General features: G+C 39.7%; 1 protein-coding gene across 2 annotated transcripts in view; it reads left to right on the forward strand.

Moving 5' to 3' along the window:
* LOC100748839 (neuroligin-4, X-linked) overlaps positions 1 to 15,766 on the forward strand; it is a 265,718-nt gene that overhangs the window by 185,081 nt on the left and 64,871 nt on the right. For both annotated transcript variants that reach the window (XM_003487262.4, XM_033319287.1), the window contains exon 10: positions 13,128 to 13,279. In XM_003487262.4, coding sequence (XP_003487310.1) covers positions 13,128 to 13,279 — 152 coding nt within the window. The remainder of the gene's footprint in view (positions 1 to 13,127; positions 13,280 to 15,766) is intronic.

Genomic DNA, 15,766 nt, shown 5'->3' on the forward strand with positions numbered 1-15,766 from the left:
TTTTTCTATCGCCAATAACAGCCGAGATATTCAGATGACCTGTTTTACGTGCCTCACCCTGTATAAAGCAACATTCTACGCTCAGTCGACTTTCCAAACACGGCAATGCTACGCTAGCGTAGTGGTATCGCATTAAAATTTCTTTCTTGGACAGAAGAGGAAACTTTTTCGTGGTATAGATCACGAGACGTACAAGTTTCAAATAATCTTGGGAAAAAGCAATGGAACGAGTGTACGACTATATCTAGTTTGTCTCCGAATTCTCGAAGAAGATTCGGATTCCTTCTCGCTTTTCTGCGTGAAATTTCTTTTTTCTTTTCTTTTCCTTTTTAACTTGAAATAAGATCTCGCCTTAGAGCCTGGAGTATCAGATCGGTCGCGAGCAAATGAATTTCTTCGATTCCTCGTGAAAGCCGCAGGCGATTCCGTTCTCGATTTCTTCTTTAAATTCCATTTTTGGTTGGCACGTGATCGATGACGTTACAATGACGAAAATATTCCTTCGAGAAACTTCATTATCAGAACTGTGGCGAGGAATCGAGAAAATGTTAGAAATGAGAGGGAAACGAATCATTATTTAATTAAAACTATCCAAGACGAAATTGTACGGAAGATTTTACCGCTGTTTCATCTGGAAGCATTCCTTCATGCTCTTACCAAGCTTGAAATTGATTCCTCATTAGATTAATTGAAAAGGATATCAAGCGTCACTAAGTGATTTAGAATGAAGACACGTTCGAGTTTCATAGATGTAAGTTAGTCGGATTTCATGATACGATATTTGGTATCCGTTCTACAAGAATAATCAGAGAATATCGTGACAAAGAGAATTTGTCGTTTCTTCGTTAAGATTCGTATTTTCAATATGAGTAATAAATAATATCTACTGATATCTAATAATAGACTCGATGAGCTATACTTCCCCGATGGTTTCTCGATAAAAATTTCACTCTATAACAAATTACGAATTAGCAGTGACGTTTCATTTGCACGTTGCAATTTCCAACGGCAACTTAGCCGAGAACGTAATACTGTAGATCGACAACGATAATCCCAGCAGAAAGGAACGCGAGAAAATGAGATTCGTTTGAACCGCCAGTGAGTTGGGTTTTCCACCTGCATTATTTGGAGACTAACATACCTGTTGCTATGTAAAGCGCATGCATAATCGGTCTACGGTGCATATATTTCATGAAAACAAATTACTTCGCTACGTTCCACAATCCTCTGCACAAAGCATAAGCTGCTTTGCGATAGCCTTAAAACTGTTTCCTGATAATCGTAAACTTGAAGATGGATGTTTCGTTGCTCGTATATGCGGTTACTCGTCGTCGTGTGTGACATGTTCATTCGTATCGTCGTAATTATTAAAACGAAGACGTAAACACGCGGAGTAGATATATACAACGATATATATGAATATTAAATTCATAATAAATGTATACAGGCGGAAAATGAACGGAAGAGGAGGGTAACGGAAAAGGGATTTACGATTCATTTATCCACCGGAAGACGAAACAAAATTGCAAGAGGCGGAACGAAGCCAAGGGATGCGAAGGCAATACTAAGTAAATCGGATGTCGCGAGTTCGTTTCGAGTTTCATGGCGAATCGCCAATGAAATCGAATCACCGGACTCGATCATACGTTCGAGAACGAGGCTATGAGCTCTTGTAATAGCCACTTACGGCAACCTTTCGTTCGTCTGTCGTATACGTGGAGCACGTGGCCATTTCCTCTTTCATTCACCTTATAAGCCGCTAGATTAAATGACTTTAAGACTTTCTCTCCTTAAACATCGAAAGAAAAATCCATTAATTTTTTGCCGCAACGTTTTATCACAAATCACGAATTCTGCTTTGAGAAAAATACTATACGATTCTACATTTGTATGGGGTAAGAAAAGGTTCAGCGGTTCAGAACGCTATATGCAAAATACTACAGATGTCTGTACATTAAATTAAGCTAAAATTGGGAAAAAGAAATTGTAGAAAAACTTGAGCGTATAACGTTTTAATAAAGATTTCACGGGACAAGGGAATGCTTGTAAAATGGGAATTTTGGTATAAAATATAACGTACTTGCGAAGATTAAATGTCATCGACGTTTCAGAACGAATACGAAATCAACGTGAGTAATTTTACATAAAGATTATCGTTCGTTTTTTCACGTTTTAATCAAATGAATTAATGTTTCAGATTGATTAATCAATTCGATTAATTCTAACCGTTTCTATTTAGCGCGAGCCATGCGGAAAAGGAGTAAGTAGTAAATTGATTTTAAATAACACACGACTGCAAGCACGATCGGTCAATTTACTGTTGACGAATTGAAACAATAGCTGGAATTAAATTTTTCCGTCGTTTTACGAAATTAAGTTTTTCCGGGCAAAAATGAACATCGACAATTTCAAAACAATTTACTCGAATCATATTTCGTCAATATATTTCCGTATATTTAATCAATATTTCGTACATGTATAATACAGAATTGGCATATCTAACTATGAAGATTCCAGTTATGAAATTGCTGTGATCGATAGAAGAAAAATCGTGTGGAATTGCAAAGCTAATTGGAACAGGTCTATAATTAAATACATCTTCCAAAGACTTTACAATGGCGTAAAATGGAAATGGGATCTAAAACAGTGTTTAGAATTAGACAGTTTAATGCTGCAATTACCTGGCAACGCATTCCTAAGCAAGAAGCGTCGTTCCAGCAGAATTGCATTCTAAATGCCGCGTCGTAAGTTGCAAGAACATACGGGCCGTGTGCTACATACAGCTACAATCGACCTTGCGATGTTTTACACTTTGAATAAGAACGCTGTTTGTTAATTACTCCGCGAACTAGAAACTTGAGCTTCGGCGAAAACTTGAAAGCGCGTAAAGTTTACCATCGAAACGATCGAGCCGATTGCTCCATTCGTTATTCCGATTATCTATCTCTCTTTTTTGAAAAGATAACTACTCACGATAATAATTTGAACGTTTCTTTCAAACCGAACAATTGTAATGTTTAGTATACTATCGAAACCGCTCGTTATGAGAAACTTCCACGTTTCGGGGTCTAAGCCAAGCTAAAAATTTGCATATTCAGCCACAAAAATGGGTCAACTAAGCTGGATTAGAATCGAGAACAAAACGGGAAATTCAACCTGGGCAATACGCTGCATAAATCCATAAAAAAAATTCGCTTTTGCGAGGAAATAGCAACGTATAACTATAGTATCCACCAAGGAAGGTAGCTTTGTAAGCAACACGCGCATCCGTTGGAATGTCTGTAAAACGCTCGATAAGTAGCTGTTCGCAGCTCTTTAGCGAAACAGAACGAGAACGCGGTGAACGATAATGGCTGACTTTGCTCGGATTACTCCTTTGGAAGCGTGTAATGGACACTGATCAGTTAAGCCTGCTGGCATCCGATTATGCGAGACTTTAATGCGTCGACGAACGGGCAGCTTTCCCGAAGAAAACGAGCAGGGTAATGATCGAAACGAGAAAGCGGTATTCACGTTCCCTAGGCTGGTCCGTGTTAAAGTTAATTTGCACTTTGATTAGGACAGAATTTGCATTTCTTTCTGTATGTTAAAATCGTCTATATCGAAGCGATGTCGACATACCTTTACTGGATTTTGAATTTAAAAGTAAACCCACGTCATGAAAGATATTAGAGATGGAGTTTGACAAACATAATTTTATTAACATACGAATCATTAGAAGAAAGTTCAGATCTACGATCGAATAACGTTAGTTTCTTTCGCATCAGAAAGCGTGAATAACGAAAAACAGTCAGCTTCTCGAAGCAGCTGAAACAAAAATGCGTAGGCAATGCAGAAGTTCACTATGCTACACTAAGGTTAAGAAAGATCATCTAACAATAGTAACTTTCGCCTCTTTCGAATTTTCATCAAAAGAAATCCCCTAGTCGTTAAACAATTCTCGTTCAGCGACGCTCTCGTGATTCGGTAGCGCGACTTTACCCGACTGCCAATTTCCCCCGCATTTTCTAGCCGCTTCAGCAACGAGGTTTCCTATTGCACGGCATAGTACGAGCGCGTTGACCCGCGCTCGCACCGCCACGGATTTAAATTTAAATGGAAAAGTCCGGACACAGCACCGCTCGTACCGGTTTTTCAATTGGCCCACCGCGAGACGCCTTCAATTTTGCGAAAAGCCAGATAGGTACGCCATTCGAAGGAAGGATCTCGCCTTCTTCGTGAACTACGACTTGAAAGATTGAAACTGTTCGAGCTGTTTGTTGTTCGCGGCTTCTGCGCCGTTTTCTGCAAGATTAGTTCGGTATTACGCGACGAAGATGATCGTCGCTGAATTAAATTCCTGTAGGAAAGAATTCAAGAGAATGATAACGTAAGAAAGATCTGTGTAATACGCGGAAGGAAGGGATTTGTCGCAGATGATCTTTTCTTCGCCGTTGACGATCTCCAAAGTAATGAAGCGTCGATTATGGGGAACTATGGAACGATGGCTGCTGACTGAAGACATTTCCTCGTCCAAATTTAATCATCGATGATAGCGAAGTTGCTTTATAATTCGTTAAAGGTTATTGAAGTTACAAAAATGTCTAGCTGCTAACTTCGAATAAAAAACAAATTAAATGAATTAAAAAAGGACGAAATACAGAAAAGCTATAGAGAAATGCTAAGAGATACGTTCGATAAATGGTGTACAATATTTTCAAGTATTTCCATGACAAGGCTGAACGTTGTTGAATTCAATAAATTGTCATTTCGTGAAATTGTTTGTCATCAGAGTACCTTTGTTCCGCTAGAAGAGGGTGAGAACTTTGTCCCTTTACGCGGATTTCACAGAATCTTTCAGCGGTTGTAGAGGTTTTTCGGTTGTTTTAAAAGCTCTCGAATTGTTTGGAACAGTTTTATCCTTCTAGGAGAGGTTATTTCTGGAAAATGGAAAGTTATTCGGTTGTCGTAGCCTGCCTTAGAGACTTCGAAGGGTTCAGCGACTTTTCACCGAAATGCTTTACGGCAAAGATGAAGGACTATCACGTTAATGATTTACAATAGCAAAACGTTTCGAAAGGTTTCGACAAAACGATGTTTCCGGTAACAATCGTAACCAAGAGTGAGAAAGTAACGAGCTTAAGGAAATCCCATGTCTCTCGAGTGTCTGAACACGGCGTCACGAAAAGGGTAATGATCCACAAAATGGAGATCGAAGCTGTTCCAACGGAAACTCGGACGGGAAAAGAGGGAGAAGAAATTCAATCGAATGGAGAAACACGAAAGCTCAACGTACCATTAAAGGATAGTCTTCGCGGGCGACAAAACTTGGTTGACCTGAAAACCCCGACTCAAGAAGAAAAGCGGGAAGATCTTTCGGGAATTTGCGATATCGTGAGAGTCATCGAATGGCGTGAAACTTTCTAGGAGTCAAATATCAGAAAAATTTGACGAACGTGTATGATCATATTGATGAAAGTCAGGATTCGAACATATAATTCAATATCGGATATTCTCTAATAAATTTAATTAAATCTCGAACCAGTATAATTAGTCTATGAAAGATTTTACGGTTGATGAATTTTAATGAGCTGTTCATTCTTTTACCTTAATTTATTTTCCATCTTTATTTAATTAACTTCCTCGATGAAACACTAGAAAAGTGAAGAGCTTTTAATACCAATGCAGCATTTAATCGATAATATCTTTCTCAAATTTATATCGATGATGTAGGAATCGGATTTTCGTGAATCGTGACGTCGTCTGGAACAAAGAGTCGTCAGAAAATCCGTTATAAGGGAATTATTAAAGATCGCCAACCATCGTGACCCAGATTCCTTACAGAAACTAAGGGTTTCGTCTTACTTCACCAAGAGGCTAAAGACAACGAAACCTTTCAACGGCACTAGAGCGTCCCAGGGGTGATTTAAAATCGCTTTGACCGCGTAATAAAACAGCAAGAGCCGGCCGGATCCGACGTGGGAATCACCCCGAGGGTAGTTTCGCGGGTTCTATTGGCCGATAAAACGCTCCTGTTTACCGACCTAACACAGTTAAGGACTAGAGAAACGCTGTGCTATCCGTGGTGAAGACACGATGAAATAATAGCAAATAAAACCAGCAAGAGACTGGGATTGCTTTAACCTTCGTTCCTACGAACCTTGTCCACAACTTTGTGTCGAATGTATTACCGTGGAAATCGTACGGTTTTTCTTCTTTTTTCTCGCCGAGCTGTTTAAACACAATTCGTGCCTTTTAGTACTCGATCGACAGATTATTTATTCAACGAGCCATACTGCTCGAAATTAGTCAATTTGCATATTGCCGATTCATTTAGCTCAACAAATTTGATCGATGAACTATTATCCAATTTTTCAGTTGTTCCACCACTTGACGGCTCATTATCTCGCTTTCTCGTTAATTGGTGTACTTGTTCAGCCAATTATCGGACTTTTACCTATCTTATTTTGTACCTCGTTCTATCCTGCAGACCCATTTACATGTATTCGTTATTGAAAGGAATTTAAATGAAATAATTTATGCGTTACTTTCCCTCCTGTTAGAAGTTATCTTCTCAAAATACTTTTATGTAATTTTCCTCGATTTTTTTATTCGATACAATCGTATAGTTGCTTAAAAAAAGGAACGCTTGCGAAAGACGCAATACACGGTTAGGAATGCGCAAGCCAACCTTCTACTATTTTCAATCGACCCATTATTCACTTACTTAATTAAAGCTTGTCCGACCAATTTCTCGAACGCATTCATCGTCGATTCATTGTTCATTACTCTTTTGTCGTTGTTCGTTTGTTCCTCGGAGAGAGCAAAAATTGCAATCGAATTCGCGTCTCTGGAATCGGTGGTGAACTTTTTGAATTCTCATTGACTCTCGAAACAAGCGAAGGTTCATATAGTGTAGAAAATCAGAAATGCTGGCGAGTAATTAACAATCGATAATGCAAACGCGGAACGACGAAGGCATTGTCGCGTTATGATTTCGCGTGAAACGCGAGCGCAGCTCGGAGATTAAAATATGATGAATTAATCTAAATTAGATGGTACGGTAATTAACGCTTGGGACGAACCAGCACGGTGGCGACCAATGTCTATTCGCTGCCTTTCGAAACAGCGCGTCACCATAGCGTTCAGTGCATTCACACCAGTATATTTCACGTTCACGCGTTCCTAACGACAAATGAGGCGAAATTCAGGCCAATTTATTTCATTCTTTCGTGTCTTTAGTCGGATCTTTTCTAGATGCTGTGATATTGTTTTCTGCTTCTTTTATTAACAGCTAATACAATTTTGTTGCGGATTCCAATTACAAAATACAAACATGTGTGTGTTATGCGACTAAAACAAAACCTATTAAAGTTTCTACATACAACTCAGGAAAGACTAATCCTTAATTAATTTCACATCGTGCCACGAATAAACCAGAAATAAACCGTTGCAAAAACTTTTTAATTAATATTTTGTTTTTCAGAAATCTGACAGTGTAAGAATATGTGAGAACGACATTTCTAAGACGATTAAAATAGATAAAATATATAGCGACAAAATTTCACAGACAACCGGAACAGCCCATTTTATTGGGAAAAGGAAGGTGTTCGGGAGATAGTGCGTTAACGTATCGCGCGGAGAAGCTTGAGCAGTCCGCCGGGGTTTTCGGCGACAATTGCATTGGCTGTTCATACAGTTGCTGAACTTACAGCACAGTTACGAAGACAACGCGGGAAGCTCCTTTCCTTCGTATCGCGAGTATTAACCGAACACTCTGCCAGACGAATCCACCGACTTACATTACGTAACTTTCCCTCAGCGATTAAGCGACGAGCTATCGTTGCAGGCTGTACGCTTAACGCCACTATTTGTCGACTAATGAACAAACACGGGAGTGGAATTTTGTGAACTTGTACATGTTGCGGTATTTCTGTGAAAATGCAACGAAGTTTAAGATGTTTCATTAACAAAGTTCGGCTTCGAAGCACGAAGAAAAAGGAATTTAAAATATGCGAAAGTTAATTTCACGGTTAAACAATTAGAAAAAGAAAATAAGCCGTTACAGGGTAAGAACGGTTTGAAAATAATATGCGAAATTTGCGTTTCTATGTCGTCGTGGCGCGCGTCGTGGCGGTCGTTGCTTCCCCGTCATTAAACTCGACCTCGTTACAAAAGCGTCACGATGCACCTCCCGACGTCTCTTCATTCCCGACATAATATTCGCGGAACGCTTCTTGGGCGTGGACGAACTTGGGCCATTATGATGTAACTTTCACTCGAGAATTCCGCTACGTCCAGGCTGTACCAGTGTTGCCTACGAAACAAACGAGAAACACACGACGTCGCAGGGGAAATCGTCTGTCCCTGACTATGCGGTGCAACGTGATGACGTTACGCGTCGTGGGAACCAACCCCGTAATCGGTGTGAGTCGATTCCACGAATTGAACATTGTGAATTTTCAGTGAGAATTAAAATACAGGTACAGCTGTGTCGACCTTCCGTCTTTAAATTTCGCAGTTGCTAGTTCCATGGTGAAGCAGAAAATTAGAGCTTGCAATGTAGTATTTGAATAAATAATTTCTCTTTAAATAATTAATTTCACCAGTCACAAAATGATTTAAATACCTAAACAGATATTTTAAATATATTATACTATATTTCATACAAGTTCTGAGAACCTTCTATATATTAAAATTTCATCTATACAATTCTATTGAAATTTAATTGATTTAAAATAATTGTGTCGTCACGAAATGTCCACTAAAACTCTGGTGCGCCGCTTGGTCTGATCATGTATGTTCCTATTCTACTCGCACAGCCGCTCAACTTCCTGCCATTCCATTTTATTTCTTTGTTTGTCCGGACAATACTTTACTTAAGCTACAAGCTTATAGCATCTCAGTATGGAAAGAAATATCGTGAGATACACCTCTCAGTTAAAATATTTATAAATTAAATCCACATCAGGGATATTTCTGTTCATTATCTGTCAATTCAATTTTAACGTGATACGTGATACGTGAGCTTGACTGCTTGCTGGACGTTATTGAACGTACGATAGTACCACGTATATGAAGTACATTTTCTAAAGAGAAACGAAAGAAAAAGATGAGAATCTAGACGTTGAAGACGACAATAGATCTCCGGACTGAGTTTAACCGATTCTCCCTTTTGTCGCTGGTCCATCTCCGGGAATAATTCTGTGCCGAGGCACGAAACTTTTTGCTTGATTTAAAAAGGACTGGTGGCTTTTTATTCTGTTCCTTTCGCCTTCCTTCGGAGCCGAGAATAATTGATCTCGAAAGTCAGAGCAGAGTGCTACAAGGAAATTCCTCATCCGTTACGTACGAATAAAGAACGAGGCGAATTTTTCCTGCTTTCGTGCGAAATTCTTTCCTTCTCTAGGAAATCACGAAACTGGTTGCTAAAAATCTCATTGTCTTAAACGATCCTACTTAGAGAATAAAAAAAAATTTTTTAACGTTTGTCATTTTCAATTAATATTTTCTTTTTCTGTAACTCGTGTCTCACTTTCATGAGATTCGCAAACATTGATTCTCTATTTTCAACGAATCCAGTCAATTATCGTAGCAACGCGGCTAGAATAAAGGATCTTCACAGAAACACACTCAACGGAATGCAAAAATCCTCAATTAAGACATGGACCGGTCGGTGAAGTGGAAAGCCAGCTGTTACGTGCATTGCAGTGACCTCTTTAAAACGGTGGATCCGAGAAGCGGAACGGATCCGGGCTCGTCTAGTATCAACTCGTTATTTTATTAAGCTTATTTCCGACAGTCTTCATGCCCAGTCTTATTTACCTAAGCCGCCGCTCTTTCGCTCTTTCGCTCTTTCGCTCTTTCGCTTTATTCCCGTTTCGTTGCTCGCTGTTCGAAATTGGCGTACTCCTTTTCGAAAAGGAGAACTATCGGATCGAGCTATCGCTAAATCTTCTGGATTTAATCAGGATTCTTTTACAAATGCAGCAGGACTTCGTTAAAGTAATCTACGTATAGGAATGTATCGTTCTATCAGATGTTATTTCTCCAAACGATCTCTAACCTGTGTCCTTAGCGAACGACTTTTTAGTATCGTTCAAGAAACTCGATTTCATCCGACTGTGTATGCGTTTAAATAGTCAAAGCTTGAGGGACCGGAGAGCTGATAATTTTAATCGACGTTGCTAGTGTTGTTTGAGCTAGAAATTATTCCACTTATATCATCCGATGTCTTATCAAATTATTTCAAACGCGTGACTTTTTCCAAATGAATAATCTTGAAAATTAAAAATCAAGACACAATACACTGGACGTATGATTAGCCACGATGTTATTCTATTTCTTCAGTAGTATATGTAAACATTTGACCACATATTTTAAGTACCACTTCACCATCGATTTTTCGAATACTAAGTATAGTAGCCTTGAAACGTATCACTTTATCCAATCGCATGTAGCAAAATCTTCCAGGTTCCAATACTTGCGCCAGTACAATTGAACTGATGGGTCATTTATCGAAATTAGTCGAGGAAATCAACTAACCTCGCTATTAAATTTCCCTTAAGACGCAGCAGAGAAATAGCTGTAGCTGAATTCAAAATAGCCATACGCTGAGAAGTCCGTGTCGAGTATTCGTCACTGTTCCATTCGGCACTGAACTCGAATCGAAATTGTTTCGCAAGCCGGTTTCCGCAAGCGTTGACTAGAAGCCACAATTCTCTGGATAACATTAATTTCATTAGGCAATATATCGGGCTGAGGAATCCTGAGAAGCCGTGATCCATGTCCTTTCTTTGGCAGACCGCTATCTCACTCGTCCTCTAACCGATGGTTATTTGCTTGATTGTCCTAACGCAATAGTCCTCGAAAACTAATGAATTATTCATCCTGGTACTTACGAAAGCGAGGAAGGATTAAAAATCGTGGGACGCAAAGAAACAGAGAAACAATCTAGTCTTAGTTTAGCAAATTGCGTGCTTATTCGTTTCAATGAAAGGAACGCTTTTATGCATTCGTAGTAACTGTAATCTTGCAAACCAAGTTCGCCGATCGTAAAACGTTTCGCAATGAAAGTTGCGCACGTGAAACTTTTTTCGAAGGGTCATAGAAAGAGCAACTTTTCCTCGACCAACCAACAGCGTGAAGTAATTTCTTCTCTGGCTGCTTATTTACCCTGTCGCAATCAGAAAGGCGTATCTTCCGGTTGGAGCAGGCGGAAAGTTTGGCACGCCGTTGCCGAAAACGCGAACCGATTGTCGGCGAACCAGAAACTGCGGCCACGAACTTCATTTCCACGAAGCTGAAACTATTTTCCAGCGGTCGGTCGCCGTAGCGGCAACCAATGGTCGACAAAAAAGCAATTTTCCGCAGCGAACAAAATTTAATCCGTCCCATTCGCCGTTGCTTTGTTTTTAATGGATGGCCAGCTTCTCTGGGGAGGAGTAAAAATTTCATTTTTCGACTGTTTCCCTAACGTTCGTGAAAAACGAGTTCCATCGCGTTTGAACGGTTTCCATCTTGAGTCGTTAGATCCATGATTAGATTGTTAGTTTATTGTAAGAGCAAGCTATTGTAAGTTAGTTTATTGTAAGAGCATTCTTGATTCGAGTGAAAAGAGGAGAAACAGCAATTTAGTAAGAGCAGTTTTATGGCTGGTACTTCACTTTATTAAGGCGAGAATACAATTCTGGCAGTAAAACAATCTTCTTGTTAATGGCGCTAATAAAACAAAAAAAAAGAAGAAACGCAAAGAGGACAAGAAGAGGATGGAGGAAGAACGGAACGTGTTTAAGATGGACCCTACGTCATGGTCGATAACAATAAGGACGAACGAGCGGAGAAATGAAAATCGGGTGATTTGTCGGATTAACGAGCATAATAGGAAACGCCAGAGCCACAGGAAATCGGCGTCGTTAACGAAGGAATTCACTGTCGGTCGTGATTCACGTTAATCGTCCATTAAGACTGCCGATCGAGGGGCAACATTGTCCAAGAATGAGTGTAGCTGGTCTTTAGCAACGCTAATTGTTCGTCAACCGTGTAATTTGGCTCTTTCGAAAATCCTACCCTCATTCGGAAGAAAACATAGTAGGCAATTGATGAAATTAACGACCGACGATGAAGGAGCGATGTCTTCCCCATCCCCCACCCCCTTTTTTTAACGAAGTCATTGAGTTGAGATTATGAAAGAACGAGAAGCCATTAATAAGGATGTATTTTAATTTTATGCATACCTAACTGCTAACTGAATGATGTAATAATGATCGTGGATAGTGAGCTACGAGATTAATTAAGTGCAAGTTTCTAAGTACCAAGTAGTACAAATCCATATCTAGTCAGACAAGACCCTATTCTATCTACCGAATCACTTCTCCTCCCAAAGTCTCTACTAATTATCTTGTAATCGGCGAATCGATAGCGAATAACCGAGAGAAATTCTGTCTTGAAAATCTGCTCGTTTCTACAAATACAAATTCCAGAAAACTTAAGATATATCAAAGTATATCCCTTTAGAATTGTTACCAACTCAGCTACTCTTTCTCACAACGTTCGGTCTTTCCGTTACTAGAAAATGGTATCAGTGGAGGCATTGCACGCCTCTTCTAGATATCATACGACTCGTTGTTTCATCCTGCAATGGCCAGAAAGGGCTGAGATGGGTGTCGGTAATTCCAGGCGAAAGGGCTCGAAGCCCGAAGAAATTGAATTACCGACAGCTGACGTATCCAACGTGATCGAGGCTGTGGCAGAATCCGGTCTACCGTTTCGTAAATCCCTCCTGGGGCCGATAAGCAACGCATTACTGCCTCGTAGATTTCTCCATCGAGCGAATAATTGCCAAGCAGCGAGGAAACGCGACGAGTAGCTGTAGTTTCTGGCTTACGGAAAGGTTGTGGCATTGGGATTCTGCAAGTTGGGTGTGCGATGAGAAATGGGTCACCAGGGTGGTTTAAACATGCTCTTTATTCGCAAAATTCAAAGTTAGATTCCAAGTAATAGCTTTCTATTTATGTTCCTCTTGAAATACAAGCTAACCTATATCTTTCAATTATCATGCGACCAATGTCTACTGCGATTCAGATGAAAGTTCATCGATGTTTCATTGAAGAGTGAACTTAACCAGTTCCGTTCGTTTTTGCTTTCAGAAGATGGGCTCTGTCCATGGCGAGGAATTGCCATTCGTCTTCGGAGCACCGTTGGTGGACGGTTTCGGTCACTTCCCCAGAAACTACACCAGGTCTGAAGTAGCACTCTCCGAGAGCATCCTACAGTACTTCGCCAACTTTGTCAGAACTGGGTGAGTAGAGTTCTTGATCGATGGTTGAAGTGCTAGTTCTACCTATCGACCCTACGTTTTTTCTTATGAACATCAAACTGATTAGTTAAGGATGCTTGGCATTTTCATTACTGATATCTTTCTATTTGAACACGAGATAAGAAATCGTCTTACAAGTAAAAATTTTAATACGACTTCGATCTTTAAGATCCTGTTGAACAAAACCGACTTTCAGCTTGGAAAGTATTACTTTTTCTTCTAAAACGTTTGTACGTAAGAATTCCCACTTTAGTTCGGAATAACTCTCGGAAGATAAAATAGCGAAACTTTAGGACATGAAAATGAAAAGTCATCGATGCAGCGGTGAATCATTCTCCGAACTCTTCTGTTTGGAATGTCGTGACAAAGCTGTCGTACGTATTATTTCCTTAACCTCAGGTGAACCGCGCGAAAATAATCATTTTCTTCTCCACGACGGCGACCATTCAGCGATGGTTGAATTTTGATCTGAGAGCGGGCCCCAATGCAAACTAATTCTTTCACCTTTTGAATCAACAGCGACGTGGCACCACTTGCGCGGAATCAATTTGCGATCCGCGGGACGAACGAAAAAAAAAAAAAAAAATGCGGAAAAAGGTGAGAGAGAGATGCGGATCGCGTCACCGAAAGGTCTGATTTTCCATATTCATGAACGATGTGGGCCGAAGAGCAAAAAGAAACGAAGTATGACAGAGAGGGAACAGACGAGGCCGAGGATTAGTGCGAAAATATTTTTCAAATACCATCGCAGGGGCGGCATTCTACGCTTGCGCCGAATTTCTGATCGAGCCACGGATTGACGATATTCAAATTTACGGATTAACGAAGAACAGCGAACGCGGAGGGCGCAATTCACTCTTCATACCGACGGCTAGCGCATCGAGATTCAAGGCATTTTTCAATCGCGAAATTAAATACAAGGGATTTTAAAGTGGTTCTTTGATATATGCCAGTGGTTTACAAAGGTTTGTGCAAAATTGGAAAAACCCAACGATTTTTTTTCTGTTTTCCCAGAGTTGAAATATAGGTTTATCTCATGGAAAAATGAAAGTATGGAATTTAAATTTACGAATGAAAAAAATTGTATTTCCCGTGGTGTTATATCGCCGAGTTCCCACGATCGTGTTTTACGAATGAATTATATTTTTATTACCGCATCTTTATCCGTTGCCAAAGTGATACAAGATCAACAGATACAAATCGATAACAGTCGAGCAAAACTACGATACGGATACGCTTACATATTCAAAAAGGTCGCAATGAAACATTTATGAGTGTAATTGAGAATTTACCTGGACATCGAACACACGTTTACGCCGACTGAATCTTTTTCCCTGTTTTCTTCCGCTTCGAAACGTTCACGCGGCTATAATTATTGTTATTTTTGCTGTCGGTTTTGCGGTTTGCACCATTGGACACCATTGATTTCAGTTCGATTGATTTCATTCCACCGAGTTTTTAAATATTCGATTCGTTATAGTTGACCAGGTTGTATTTTACGAAATTGAATCACGCTTTCGTCAGTCTATCTCGGTTCGAAACAGCGCCAATATTTTTCGTGGCGCGGTCTCCGTTAATTAAAGCCTGTTGGTACTTCCTGATCAACCGAAGCTTTTAAAAAATGAATAGTAATTTTTTATGACGGTGACCGACTTCTAAATTCTGCTCTTCGTGAGCTTTAAGGTTGCGATTAAAACATTAAACAGGAAGCTGCCTTCCTTCCGAGTGCTTCCACTTAATGAGTCCGCGTTAATATTCTTTCTTTTGTATTTTACATTCGTTGCAGGGAACTGTGTCAATTTTCTACCAAACCATTCTTTTCACGAGTACCACCTCGATTTTTCGTCGCTAGTTCAAAGAAGTCCTCGTGAACCAAAGAAACGTGCAATAACGATTTAAAACTTTTTACCTACCATTCGAACATTCCGACAATTATTAATTAAATCATTTCATTTCAACATTCATTTCCATCTCTCTGAATCCTTCATTGTTAGTATCCTTCACGTTAGCTACATCGAAACTCGTTATATGCAACGAAAACAGTCGTAAAATTAGAGAAATGCCATAAATGTTCGAAAACTATTGGAAATTGCATTTATTGGACATAAGTATCGAATAACAATTAATCGCATAACCGGTGCATGTTCGTCAGCACGTTCTCTGCGGCAAGAAGACGTACAATAACAAGAAGTAATTTCGATTACGAGTTTAGATACAGCCACGTACATGGGAATCCTACGTGATACTCTGGCCACTACAATGTTGCAGGTTTCCCAACGTGACACAGATGTCTGGGAACATTTTTTGTTTCACAGTCAGCAACAATCAAATTTTAACAGAACTGTGAAATTTCTTCTTGGAAGAAACACGTAACAAAACTTCAAATTACTTGTTAAATTACTAGCATTCTAGATTTTCTATATAATTAATCACGGTCGAAGGAGCAATAGTGTTGCTTTGTTAAATTGT

The sequence above is a fragment of the Bombus impatiens genome, unplaced genomic scaffold, assembly GCF_000188095.3.
Source record: "Bombus impatiens unplaced genomic scaffold, BIMP_2.2 scf_0146, whole genome shotgun sequence".
Classification (NCBI taxonomy): domain Eukaryota; kingdom Metazoa; phylum Arthropoda; class Insecta; order Hymenoptera; family Apidae; genus Bombus; species Bombus impatiens.